Source organism: Marmota monax, unplaced genomic scaffold, assembly GCF_021218885.2.
Source record: "Marmota monax isolate L192 unplaced genomic scaffold, Marmota_monax_Labrador192_F-V1.1 WCK01_AAM20220418_F8-fsc00059, whole genome shotgun sequence".
Lineage (NCBI taxonomy): Eukaryota > Metazoa > Chordata > Mammalia > Rodentia > Sciuridae > Marmota > Marmota monax.
In genome coordinates this window covers 2,004,491-2,019,102 of record NW_026693595.1, presented here as the reverse complement: position 1 = coordinate 2,019,102, position 14,612 = coordinate 2,004,491, and the positions used below count along the sequence as shown (strand labels likewise).

Below are 14,612 nucleotides of genomic sequence, written 5' to 3'. Positions count from 1 at the left end.
GCCAGGCCAACCCTGGCGCGTGCTTGCGGCGCCCTCGCACGGTTCCGGGCGGTTCCGCCGCCGTGCGCGTTACCCGCGTCCCCGCCACGGTGAAGCTGCCAGCCCAAGAGCCAATTAGCGCTCAGGGAGGCGGCGGCCACTTCCTCGTCGGCTCGGCGCGCGCTCGGGACGGCTTCGGCGGCCGCGGGGCGGGGCGAGCACTCTGCTGAGCTGCTCTGCCTGCGTCCGCTCTTCTCGTAGCAAAGGGTGGGCGCAGGTCCTCGGAGGCGCAGGACTGCCCGTCAGACAGAAAGAAACTGTGGGGCGCCTGGAGTGCCGGCTGACCGGGCGATCGGTTGGCTCTTCGTGCGCGGTCTTTAGGTTTAGCCGCTCAAAGAAGCGAGATGTCGAAGCCGCCTCCAAAACCAGTCAAACCAGGTAAGAGAGGCGCTCGCCGGTGCCTGGCTGCCTCGGTGCCCGGCTCTCCCTCTGCCACTTGGCAGGGCTGACCACGCACCTACCCGGCCCCGAGCCTCGCTTTCGAGATCGGACCCACCAGGAGGGAAGCTCCTAGCTTTGTTGCGTTCACTACAGGGGAGGAGTCACTAGAAAGCAAGAAGATTTCGAGGATTTAAAAATTTGTATATATTTTAAAGGAGTTGCCCTCGGTTTTGCAACCTTATTTATCATTCGCTCCAACTTCCCAGAGTGTGTGATGGCAACATCCCATTGAAGCTTTCCGGCAAGACAGAGCCATCGATATGTCTGAAAAAATAAGTATGTCTTGAAATGGTCTTTAGCCACTTCCTCTTTCTCAGTGTGTGTCACTGTCAAGTTGGAGTTCTTGACCGGCCTGAACGAACGGGAAGTGTGCTGTTTGCAGGGTGGGGTTGGGTGAGCGAGCCTCCTTCGTGACTTTTCAGAGGAGCAGTGTTTGAAATTGACCTCGGGATCTTGGGAAGAGCATGTTAAAAAAAAAATCTGTACTCGTGCTTTGGAAAGGAAGAACTTAGGCTGCTACAAGAGTAATTGGGCTGTTGCTTTTTCGAAGTGTCACTTTACCGTGCAATGCTTGTCCTTTGCCTCTGCTCCCCCAATGATTTTGGCGTGCTAAACTGTAGACCGGTGAGAGCGCAAAGTTCCTCAAAGAAGTTTTCTTGGCTGATAGTCCTTGTTCATTTTTTTTTTTTTTTACTCTGCCATTCGAATATTTTTCTGTGATACGAGAAACAAGCACATTTAAAGGGACCCGTGCATTTCAGTTCATTACGGTAATAGGCATTCATTCACTCTGATGAATTCTCAGGTTTTTCCCCCCACTTGTAAACTTGTGTAACTTCGGTATTGGAAAGGCTGAAATTAACCTATTTATATCAAATTTGAAAGTGCCTTTCGTTGCAAGTGATAGAGTTTCAGCGACTAATTTTTTTCTCCATTTTTCTGAACTTTAGTCAAGCACTGCAACTTTAATAATTTTCCAGTTTTCTTTCTTTATGTTCCTACAGTGGCAGGATCAAGTCCCAGTATTTGAAAATAATGCACATCCTCACATATTTAAGTTGTCTTTCACTGAGGACTTGGATTTTGTCCTGTTACAGGTGGAGAAGTTGCTGAGATTGGCTTTGCCCTGAGCTCAGATGAGGTGTGGCTAGAGTTGGGCTCTGCGCTGTATTGATATGGAATCTGATGCGAAATTTGCATTTCAAGTGCATATGTATGAGGTGGCAGCTTTCTAAACTCAGATGTAAATTAGGACCTCAAGTATCCAACAAAGCAGAGTTGTTTTTTGATAGCTGAATAAAGTACTTTATTTTAAAGAATGTCCAAAGGACCAATTCTTGGAGGATTTTCATCCCTTCCTACATATTGGAGTCTGTGCTGATTCTAGAGGGCCTTAGATTGAAATATGCTTGTGTTGTGTGAATGAATACTTGTGTATTCATGTATACCTGGGTGTGGTTTAGTGTGCTACCCATTGAGGATGCACTCCAGAAACCATTTTGTTGTTGTTGTTATCTGACATCATTACTTTCTTCTTTTCCTCAACAAATTAGAAGGTACATGGTCAACATGACTTGTGTAGGGAGTACTTTGACTCTGCACTAATTTATAAATGAGATCCAAACATAAATAAAGTTAACATTGAAATTGGCTTGTTGGTTTAGTAGTTTTGGGGGGAGGTACTGGGGACTGAACTCAGAGGTGCTTTATCCTGGGTCCTTTTTAGTTATTTTTATTTTGAGACAGGGTCTCCATAAGTTGTTGAGGCTGTCCTTGAACTTGTGATTCTCCTGCCTCAGCCTCCTGAGTATTTGGATTACAGGTGTAATAGTGCACCAATCGTGAATGGTCATGTGCATTTTGGAGGTGGTGGGCAGAAAGTAGGAGAGGAAGGGGTTTCTAGTCTTCATTCAGACTCTGTTGTCATAGCGTACATAATAGTCACACCTTGGTTGGTAGAGCAAGAAGAATGGTGCTGCACTTTACTTTCTTGTCTTTGTAGGCAAGGTACATGGGTCAGTGTGTTCAAAGTAAGCTTGCAATTGGTGAGGTTATGTTTAATTTTTGGTTTATTGGTTTTTTTTAATACCCTACCTCATCCCAGAAGGACTTCTAAAAACATACAGTATCTGAGAAAGGAAAAAAAAAGATAAAGATTATGTAGAGGGAGAAAAGAATAATAAGAAGAAATGCAAAGGTAGCTTAAAGACAAGTGCATCCTAAGGACCTACAAATTTATGGAAGGAGGGCTGTAGATTTGGTTCTCTGCTTCAAGCAGAGAGATAAAAGACCAATTACAAGATCCCTAGTGCTCATAAAATTAAAATGTGTTACCTCCTCTGAGAAATAGTTATTTTAATGGCACCAAGATCTGAAACAAAATTTCCCCATGGGTTCTCTTACAGTGTTGGAGTTGACAGGACATTTTAATGAGAAATACAAGAGGGACGATCATAGTGATATTTCTTAAGGTTCTTTTAGAGCAAGATCCTGGCAAAACAACATGGCTCAACCCAATAAACAATACTGAAAGAGGAGCTAGAGGAGGGGACAAGGAACTTACTGGAAGATTTGAATAGCAAGGTACATTAAGCTATAATGTGGGTTAGTGCATCTTCAGCATGTGCCCAGCAAGGGACTATTCACAGAAGGAGGCTGCCCAGGTGAGTCCTAAGTAGATGTGGATGGAAGATGCTGCTTATCACTATCCTGAGGATATATAAAGTTTCAGCTTGTTTGCATTTTTGGCTATATCCAGAATATTTTTGCTAAATGTTTTTTAGTAAATGTAGCTTATATTTTAGGCTCTGTATTGGACATTGGGGTTCCAAGGAACAATAAGGTAAGGTCTCATCCGTGAGGATCTTGAGTCAATTGAGGGTTGGACAACCCCCACGCAGGTTGGACAACCAATTTTATTAACATATGCAGTTGTATTATTGGTAGTTGCTTGGTATGATTGTTCTTTTATCTGATCAGTATTAGTCTGTGCACTTTGTATATGTATTTATATGTATATATATTATGCTAGATCACCCCATATTTATAATTGGATGACTGATCTCATTTCTTAAAAAAATCTTTTAATTAGAAATAAAATAACGTATTTTCTATTATAGAAAATATGGCAAGTAAGGTATACATAAACAATAAGTAAACTTAATTAAAATTAAAAAAAAATCATCCCTACATCTAGTGATAATCATTGTTTATATTTGCTTGAATAGTCTCTTAAGTTTTCTTCTTCAAATCCATTTCATTTAAAAAAGAAAATGAAAACAATTATCTTCAGAATGGTGTTTTAGCTTCAGTTTTAAATGTCTTGCTATAGTTGTTGTGTGTTCTGAGAATCTGTTCAATATGTATTGCCTATATTCTGCTCTAAATAGCAATTCTTTCACAGCTTGATGGTTGGTGCCTTGCTTACTCGTTGTTTTTCTGTAGGATCACTTTTGGTTATTCCAAATTTGTCATGGAAACTCTCCCCTCTAATTTAGATGTGCCACCATGTAAATCTGTCTGCTGAGATGGGTCACAGTGTCATGGTATTCAGCTCATTATTTACGGAACCCTTTTTTCCTTCTTCCAAATCAATGCAACCACTCACTTTTACACACAGAGCATTTATGATGTTTTCAGCCACTGTTAGGAGCCTTGAACTTCAGTTGGGGTGAACCTACCTGGCTGTCAGAGTGGAGAAGACAAGACTTTTGTTCCTACAAAGAACATATTAAAGACTTTATTCTGGGGCTTGATATATAGATAGGCAAAGGATATTGAATGGCAGTTGGACTTTCAAATCATCTTATTCTAGGTGGGTTTTATAACAATCCATTGTAGTTGGAAACCTGATGTCTGATCCTGGCCATTTCTTTCAAATGGCTTATTGATTTTGTTTGTGAAAGTAAAGCAACATAAATATTTCATGTGTCTTGTGGAAATAAGTTCATGGAACTTAGAAGAAGCAAATGTCAATATCCTGGGTTTTTCCGTCGGAAAAACATCAAAGATAATACAGTATGTTACTTAAATAGCAGTTTTGAGAGAAGAAGGTCATCATCTAAAATAATCTGAACCTCTGTGTAGTGTCCTTCCCCCAAATAATTAATAAAAGGGGAGAGAATAGGGTTGACTTTGAAATATACACATGAATTATTCTTTTGTAAATGCCATGCTCCATTTATACCTGATGTCAGAATAAATTCTAAGAAGAGCATCTAGAAAATTCCAGGATGACGATGACAAAGATAATAATAGTTGTCATTTACATGGTCCTGTTTCAGGCACTGCACCAAGCACTTAATATGGTCTGTCTTCCTTAGTTATGCTGCCTTTCCTCTGAGATGAGTCCTAATTTCACAGTTTTATGAATAAAGCAATACTTGGTAAGGTTAAGTAAACCACTTACAGTCTTAAAGCTACTGTGATTAGTGTTACCCAGGAATAGAACATAAACTTTACTTGAGTCTATGCATTTTAGGTAGAGACACCTGTGGGTTGGACCCACTCAGGTTGGACAACCAATTTTATTAACATATACAGTTGTATTATTGGTAGTTGCTTTGTATGACTGTTCTTTTATCTGATCAGTATTAGTCTGTGCACTTTGTAAGACTAGACCAATCTTGCATTTACTTATAACTGCACAGCCACTAAACATTTATGAATAACAGATACATAAAAATGTTTTGATACACAATAAAAAGTCTGTTTGAAGCAGGGGAGAGACTGTTTTGGCTGGGCTCTGTAGCTTTACTACAAAGTAGCAAAGACCTGAGGCTGTGTTGCTCTGCTCTGCACTCTTTTTTTCTGGAAATGGTGGTGGTTCCATTTCTCTTGCATTTCCGTCATTCTCAGGGCTTGACTATCGTGTGATCAGTGTGGTGAAATTTACCAATATTCCTCTTATACCTGATGCTGAATAAGTTGCCCTCATTCAATTAATACACGGGGGAAGATGTCCAAAAAAAAAAAAAAACATGAGAGACAACTTTTAGTAGGCTAAAGTTAAGTGAACTATTAAGTCAAGATATTCTATCAAACAAATTAAGAGTTTGGAAAAAAATTTCGTACCAATAGGGCTTTTTGGTTCTGCGTGGAATCCCATTGTATTTTTTTTTTTTTTTTTTTGGACTGAAAGGAAAAAGAAGGTTTATTGCTTTGGTAGCAAAGGAGAAACATAGGGATTACTGTCCCAAAGGCTGTGATTCTGTTCATTAGCAGGAACAGGGGGCTTTTATAGAGGTAATTCAAAGGCTACATTCCGTGTGTTGGAATTGCAATTCACTTGTTAATTTGGGAGATAGTCATTTCTAAGATCTTCTGGTACTATCCGCAAAGTCTGGATGACTTCATTCTTATGATGAGTGACCATTGTACTCATTTAACCAGACCACTATTAATGTACATTTAGATTGTTTCCAATCTTTTGTTACTACAGTATTGCAAAACAAAGCTGTTTGCAAAATAAGGCTATTGTAACTCTGTAATAACAAAAAATAAATAAAGCCCTTGCAGTGGGATTTGTTGGGTCAGAGGGTATGTGCACTGGCATTTTCATAGACATTTCTAAATTGTTCATATCAGTTTACCTTCCTTACAAAAATGAGCATGCTTTCAGCAGAAAAATCTTAACACATTTGATTGGAGATATTATCCAAGTATGAATCAGAGGACTGGGACGCATAGGGCAGGGAGCTTGGGGAGGATGAGAAGGTATCACAGAAGAAGGGTCATTGAAGCAGGTCTTGAATGCTGAGTAAGTTTGCTGAGCAACAAAGGGGGAATATTTGTGTAGTTCATTTGACTAAAGTAGAAATGAAATAAATATATTCTCTTATCCACATTTGACTGCAAAAGTGCTGAGCTTCTCTCTGAGAAGCCATGAAAACTCAGTGCACACACAGAACTGCAAACTGGAGAATTTATTTTTCTGAAATAAAGAGAAAGCCATTTATCTAATGTAACAGTTTGTGGGTCATGATCTTACTCTGCACAGAAAGCAATAATTTAAATATATACCTGCCAGTCTTTTTTGCAGATGCATCTGCATATCTGTTTGTCAATGGTAATAAATGTGGGTTAGTTTGCAGCCCCTGGTTAAAGAGAGTTAGCAGCTTCAAATCACTAAACAAATTACTGGTGCATCTGCTGCCACCACCTTTTTATTCTTGCTAGTCATGTCCCACTTTATGTTTGAACATCTATAGGACTTTTTGAAAACTATAAGGCAAATTTTTCATCTTACTCTTGGGGCAGGAGTTGAGGAAGAATATTTGTGTAGTTCAGTTGGCATGGGATTTTAAATCTTTAGCATCCCTTAGAATTTGAAAAGCGACTTTGGTTGTAGAGTCTTGGGAGCCAAGAATGCACTTACTGTGGATCCTTTTCTTCCTCATGCTTCTGATTTCTCGGGAGTTGGTGAGCAATTCAGATTCAGAATAAAGAACACCCTGCAACCAATACCATTCGTGTTCATGCTAGAGGGATTAGCTCAGGCCCTTTACAAGAGCTGAAGGCCCCATAAAAAAGGTCTTTCTGAGAACTGGATATACTAGGGATTTTGCCTGCTCCTGGAAAACTCATGGATTCCATTTCAGGATTCCCTTCTCCCCATGCAGGACTTAAATCAACTTACTCCTATAAGTCAAGAAATCTCTTCAACCTGGAGGTTATTTTGGAGTGGCTGAGTGTCTCCTGGAATTCTCCTGACTAAAGCCATCATTGGAGGAAAATCCTTCCAAGTCCCAGCTTTCTGAGTGCGAAGTGAGGTGGTTGGCTGAGAGAAGCCCCTTATGTCTTTTAGCACAGTTGACAGGTATCTCTGACTCCATATTTGGACGATTCCAGAGTCTCAGCTTTCATTGCTTGAAAACCAGACTCTTGTGACTGTCTTTGACATGTTACTGGCTGAGGTTACAGGATCTCTGGGTTAGCATGTGCTCTTTGTTTTTTTGGGTCCTGTTGATTAGTCAGTATAGCTTTGGGAGGATTGAATAGAAGGTGTTCTCATATTTTTCAGCCAAGAATACTGGCTGTGAAACATTGCAACAGAAATCCAAAGTTAGTACACTGAATTGTGTGTGCCAACCTTAAAATTGTTCAGCCTTATTTTTCTGCTGGAGAATAAATCCTGTTCTACTCCTCTGCATTTTGGGGTAAATCTACATCACCCAAGGCAGCACTCACTGGAACCTGGACCTACTTTAAGCTGGAATGTAAAGTAGGAGATGCTGCTTATGGTGACACCTCACTTCCTCTTTCTGGGAACCTTCCATTTGATAGGGCTTCTGGTTCTTGCCTAATATCCTCCCACTCTTGTGGACCAATTGTGTGCTTAAATATTGCAACTCTAGGGTTCCTTTGGGGGCCTTTAGGGTCCCTAGGACTTGCTACTGGCTTCTTAGAAGCTCTGTTTTTCACAACTGGCTTTTCCCTATTTTCTGGTTCGTGTTTGGAATGGGGTCTCTGATGTTTTGTTTTGTTTTTTTGGCACTAGAGATTGAACCCAGGTGTGCTTTACCACTGAGCCACACCCCCAGTCCTTTTTAGTTTTTATTTTAAGGAAGGGTCTTGCTAAGTTGCTGAAGGTCTAGCTTTGAATTTGCGATCTTCCTGTCTTGGCTTCCCAGGTTGCTGGGATTACAGGCATGTACCACCATGCTCAACATCTCTGATGCTTTGACACCTGTTCTGGCACTCCTTCTTGACTGGCATGTGGACACCTGCCTTTAATTTCATCTGCCTTTAATTCTTACCATTTGTCTGTATTTTATTGTTAGACACAAGTCCAGATTGTTTGGGCCTTTGGCTAACAGTACTGGTGCCTTTCTGAAGTGCTGTCGTCCTGTGGTTGCTCTGAGTCTCTGTCTACTCTTGAGTAGTCTGTGTAAGGGCTGGCTTTCCTCTTTAGGTCAATATTTGGCAGACTTCAGTGGCATGCCCATTGGCTATTTGAGTTTTGATGATGGCACCCCAGGATACTAGGGCCACGTGCCCAGGGAGTTGCTTGCCCAGGATGGTCCCAGTGTTCTCACATCAACTGAAACTAGGTTTCCTCTCTCCTAAACTCTATGGGCTCTGAAAACAAATTTACTGTTTCTTATCTGATGACCAAATTCACCTTCAGTCTTAAACTAATCATTGATTTGTTGTAGCTCCCTTCCCCTAATATATTAAATATAAGATAAGCTATGAACAAGATTCTGAAAAGGAATTCCCTGTTTAACTGAATGACTCTAAGGATAGGACTTTAGGCATAAAAACTATCTAATAAGGTGGATACTATAGTCTCCAGCCATGCACTGAACAGGAGAAGGCTGATTATAGTAATGGAAAATAAGCATTAGCTTTGGGATGAAGTTCTGATTACATAGTTTCAAATGACCTTGGTAGGTGACCTTGATATATCACTAGACTACTTGGGCCTCACTTTCTTCATTTTATTCTGAATCTGAATGAAGTCTACTTCAAACAGTTTCTCACATTCCTAAATAATTTCAACTTGCACTTCTTCTTATAGATATCTGGGGCATTTTTAATTTTTCTCAGTTACTGCCAGTATTTAGTATCAGGTGAATATAAACATGAAGAAATAAAACACTCCAACAGCTTTCCATCAGTCCAGATTTCTATGACAAGAAAACCGAGAGGAAAGGAGGGACGAAGGTTGGAGTGGAGGCATAATGTATTAATAGTTAAGCCTGATCCAATTTCGTTTATGCTCTGACTACATAAGGCAGTGTTTTTTATTATTATAGCTGACTAAGGAAAGAAAACCTTGAAGTGGCCTTGTAGGAATATGTCGGGTACTATATGCACAGATTCCAATGAGAGGATTGCAAAATGTGGTCATTTGTGAATGACCATTGAGTCAGTGAGGACTTTTATGTTTGGAAAGTATAAAGTTGATACTCAATAACATTAACTCTGTAGACCTGTAATCTAGGAATATGTTATCTACTAGTTTTTAGAAATTAATTCTTTATGCAAATTATGATTCAGAATCTTGCTTTCTTAAGAGCTGCCATCTTGTATTTTTTCCTGTTTATTTTGGAAGTGACAGTTTCGGTCATGGATTCAAGGCCAGATCCTGTTTTTAGGAAATTCTCACATTTGATTCTAGGGAGGAGTGTTTTGGTGCTTCTTTCTACAGGAGGAATGACAGGTCTTCCCTTAACAGAATGATTCTCTTTCCACTTATTGCTGTGCCATTTATGTTGGTCCACACAAGAAACCAAAAACCTCCTTTACCCTCCAGCAAAACAACATTTACATGTTTCTAGGGATTCTGATATAATGGCAATTTTGAGAACATAGAATTATACTAATGGGAATACATTTTATTGTTGTGGCTTAGAATTCAAATAAAATAATCTATTTGTAGTTAAAAATTATTGTAATGATCCTGAGTGTTAATTTTCCATTATCTTTAAAACCAGAGGTAAAGAACTGCAGTTTGTTAGGACAGATGACCAGAAGGTAGTTTACTTCTGCATGTGGACAGTGAGTTTAGAAGGAGAGCAAATTCCTAGGCTTATTCTGAAAAGCTACAATTTAGATGACCACTGCATATTGATGGCAAGCCACTGCCCCAGAGAATGCTGACATTTCCCTCTTCTGTCCTCTGGATAGAGAGGTTATTTTCACTGTCACCCCATCCATGTTTTACACAGCAAATAGTACTGCAGAATCTGGGACTTGGGTGGGGACTGGGGGCATTCCTAGAAATTTAAGGCCAAATTCCATTATCTCCATTCACTGTTTCTTCTTATCTACATCCCCATGTTCCTAAAAAGACAAAATGAGCTTCTGAGCATCCATCAGTGAAAAAGAGTGTTAAAAAAAAAAAAAAAAAAAAAAAAAAAAGCCAGTCTGTGAGCAAAGTGCACCCTGGGGGATGGAGGTGGCCTTGGGCTTTGGAGTGGCTGAGGGGTAAGGCACTGAGGGTAGGTTTATGACTCTTAGGGTTGGTGCAACCCCTTACCCCAGGCCTTGAGAAAAAGGGGATTCTTACCTTAATGCTCCTGGAATTTACCCTGTTTTAATCACAACCCCACAAAACCAGGCTTTTCATTTGTCCTGCCTGGTCACTCTATGAGAAATTTCTAAAAGACTCCATTTTTTGGGACACTTCTTTTTTTCCCCCCAAATCTGAGTTGGTTTGGGAAAATACCTTGATATTTTGGATTAAGATTTTACCCTGGCCTTTTGGGAAGTCACTTAGATTCTTTGGGTCTTTCCAGAAGCTCCTGAGTTCTGACTAGCCCCTCCTTGCCATAAATAATCTTGACTCTCAGATAAGCCAGCCCAGAGCAGGAACTCACCACCTGGGACTTTTGCTGCTTGGCTGCTGGGCTGAGCCTGCAGCCAGGTCTGTCCATGGGATGGAGGCATCATAACTTAGTGTCCCAGGCCCCCAGGCAAGCCTCACCACTGTTATGACAGGAAAGTGGCTGTTAGGAACGTGATGTAAACCTTCCAGGTAGTGCTGCTGTGACTTGAGAGGGCAGAGGTTAGGGAAACAGTTTTCAGGGTAAAGGCTGTGATGTCAGTGAGAGGATGGAATTGAGAGAAAGGAACACTTGAGACATCTTGCTAGTTTCTTAGAGAGGGCGTCTTTGTATTCAGTTTCCTCTTTTTGGTTTTGTTGTCTTTTGAGATAGGGACTTTTGTAGTATTTTGACTGTGCTGCATAAGAACATTTGAATCCTTTTGTTTTCTGAACAGAGAGAAGTTCATTTCTCAAGGTATTATTGATTCTTTGCTCCTTTTCTTCTTGTGATTTTGTACTATTTTGCACACATCCAGATTCTTGTATTAACTATCAGCTACAGACTTGGCCTTTTGTGTCTATGGGGGCAGTTTTGAACATCTGGCTTCAGCTGAGTCCTGTCTCTAGTGATTCTTTTTCCTTTTTCTTACAGACTCTGTGTTTTCTTTTCTATATCAGGTTTGAAAGGGGTTCTGCTGTGAATAATGAGCACATTTTTAACATCATAGTGTCTTATTAGAATGTATCTTTATAGAGGGCTAAGACTAAGGTCATTTAAAATATATTTTGAGGACATTTCATTATTGCTAATAGTACCAGAAATGTATCTCTGAGAATTTTTTATTTAGTTTACAAACACTGGTTATACACATTTATGTAGTAAGTGTTCTGGCCTGATGTATTTTCAAATGGTGAATGGTGACCCAGTTGTAGAGCATTTAGTCAATCTAATTAATTAGTCATCACTAGCATCCAGTAAGAAAAAAAGGGGGTGGGGTAGAGAGGTGACAGAGGAGGAGGGGAGCAAAAATATCAGAATGAATCACTCAAAGTAAGGGTAAATATTTTTTTGTAAAACCTTTTAGAATTTTATGAGAGAGACAGAGAGAGACTCTGTGTGTGTGTGTGTGTGTGTGTGTGTGTGTGTGTGTGTGGTATATTTCCTGGGTCCTGATGTGAACTAATATTTCTTGTGGGTCTCAAACAAGTTTGAGAAAGTAGACATATAGGTTTAGCATGCAGTCTTTTTAGTTACTGTTCTTCTAAGAAAGAAAAAATGATTATATATATCTTCATCTCTAATTATATGCTATACTCAGAATTGATATGCTATACTCATCCAGTGGAAATAATATTGAAAAAGAGCTAAAAGATAAAGTTCAAGTTAAAAAAAAAAAAAAAAGGTTTGAGGCATATGCTCACGCCTCCAGCCTAATCACCATTTTCAATCACAGGCTTCAGGCAAGTTCATCTACTAGCTGTTCTTGGACTTCCTGACTACCGTCCCCCCCCCCCCCATGACTTCTGTATTATCATTGTGGGGCTGCTCTGTCCTGCCTCTCTTTGCATGGGTACCTACTGTTCTCTTTCCAAAATTTAGACAGGTGTCAATTGCTGTCATAGCTTATAGTAGCCATAATTCACTAGGGAGTAGTATGCATTCTCAGGTTTGTGCTTGTTCTTTGCATTGAAGTTGCTTATCTTGTTACCATTTTTTATTTTTCATGGCAAAGTGGAGAAAAGGAGAACAAAAGAGGCCTTATATTAATATATAATACTCTGCTGATAAATAAAATACAGATAATTTCTGAGTTGTCCTTTACTAGGATAATAAGAGAAACATATTTTCTTTGTTGCGCATGGAATTCCTATTCATTGTAGACAATTTAGAAATAAAAAAAAAAGAAATGTGACTTATAATTCTACCACCCAGAGATAACTGTTAATATTTTGTTGTTTTCTTGCAGTTTTTCTAATATGCATATTTTTGTTCTATGTGGCTGATTTTATACATATAACAACCAGATTTTTTTACATAGTAGCAAAACATCAGAATGTTCCCCAAAAGCTATTTTTTAAAGAATGCGATAAACCTTTTAAAAAAATTTTTACCAAGACAACATGTATTCCAGCATATGTATATATTTATACACTCATACATTTCTGGGTTTTTTTCTGTGAATAATTTTGTATTCATGATCATAGATTTTAAAATAACCAATTTAAACTCCTATTTCATTCTTCAATAGCCATTAAAAGATAGAATGTTGAAACTGTGCTCTGTTTGCTTAATAAAAGCATTAAGATATCTCTGCCAGGGGCTGGAGTCATCTAAGGCACTTGGTTTGATTCTCAGCACCACATATAAATAAATAATGGTCCATCAACAACTAAAAAAATATATATTAAAAAAAGATATCTCTGCCAGGATATTATAAGTGATAAGTTCCTTAATATACAGGACTAGAGTTACAATAATAGTGTTTGCTAATGAGGATGAAGACACAAGAAGTAAGCCCCAAATAATAAAAAATGCATAGTAATGCTGTACGTGGTGGCACGTGTCTGTAATCCCAGTAACTCAGGAGGCTGAGGCAGGAGGATGTAAGTTTGAGGGCAGCCCTGGTAATTTAAGGATACCCTGTCTAAAAATAAAAAATAAAAAAGGGCTAGGATGTAGCTGAGTGGTAAAATACCCCTGAGTTCCAATCACCAAAGGAAAAATAGGCATAGTAATTAACAATGGCTAACATTGTTAATTAAACATCCCAAACTGCACCTGATATTTTACGTATAGTAATGTGTTTAATCTAGCATGAAAACCTCAGCTCTCTGGATGTTCAGAGTGTTCAGAGCACAGGGTCTAGAGCCAGGGAGCCATGGCCCGAGTGTGTTCACTTCAAGTCTCCTGAGCCTACCACCTCAGGTTCAGCCTCTTCACTGCCACTTCCTGGTCATGTGGACTTGGACTAATGACCTCTCACTCTCTCTAGCCTCAGTTTCCTCAGCTGTAAAATAGGGCTCATAAAGGATCTCCATTAAAGGATTGGTTTTGAGGAGTAAATATATTGCTGCAGGTTAATGCTTTGCCTGGTGTCTTGGCACATAGAGTTGTTCTCCCATCCACTCAGTTCCCGTAGGAGGAGTCCAAGGCCCAGCTGGTCTCTGGGGTCAGCAGGAGGCACACTTGGTGCTAAGGTTCCCCCATGTTGTGCAGTAATGCTCCCTTTGTCTGCCTTGTAACTTACAGGAAAGCGGGACCATCGGATAGGGTTTCACAATTTTTCTTTCTTTCTTTTTTATTTTTTTGTAAAAGGGCAGATAGTAAATATTTTAGGCTTTTTGGACCACAGAAAGTCTCTGTTGCAACCATGACTCTGCCATTGTATAATGTGGAACAGCCGCAGACAATATCCAAATGAACTGCTGTGCTCCAAACTTTATTTCATGGACTCTGCAGTTTGAATTTGAATTTTATAAAATATTATTTTTCACCTTCCCCTGTACTATTTAAAAATGTAAAACTCTTCTTCTCATGGGTCACACAAAACCAGGTATTGTTGTTATGGGTCAGCCCTTGTACTTATTTTGCTTTTTGCAGAAGATGGGATGACCAATGTAGACTTCTTCTTACTATTATTACTTAATTTCCAGGACTGTAATTGTGTTCTCCTATCTTCCATGAGGTCTCCTTAAACTGTCTTGGAAGCCCTTCATCCTGGGATAAATAGTCTTTAGTGGCTGTAATATTTAGTCAGTCAAAACACGATTGACAAAGAGTTTGTCATTTGGAATTTTGAACCCTGCTCTTTTGGGACTTGTATTTCATATGGAAGAAAAGAAATAAAAATAACCAGCA

At 39.5% G+C, this 14,612-nt stretch overlaps 1 protein-coding gene across 1 annotated transcript in view; it reads left to right on the top strand.

The window, feature by feature from the left end:
* The first annotated feature begins 170 nt into the window (after positions 1-170).
* Ostf1 (osteoclast stimulating factor 1) overlaps positions 171-14,612 on the top strand; it is a 53,142-nt gene continuing 38,700 nt past the window's right edge. The window contains exon 1 of the mRNA XM_046459495.2: positions 171-417. Coding sequence (XP_046315451.1) covers positions 384-417 — 34 coding nt within the window. The 5' untranslated portion in view covers positions 171-383. The remainder of the gene's footprint in view (positions 418-14,612) is intronic.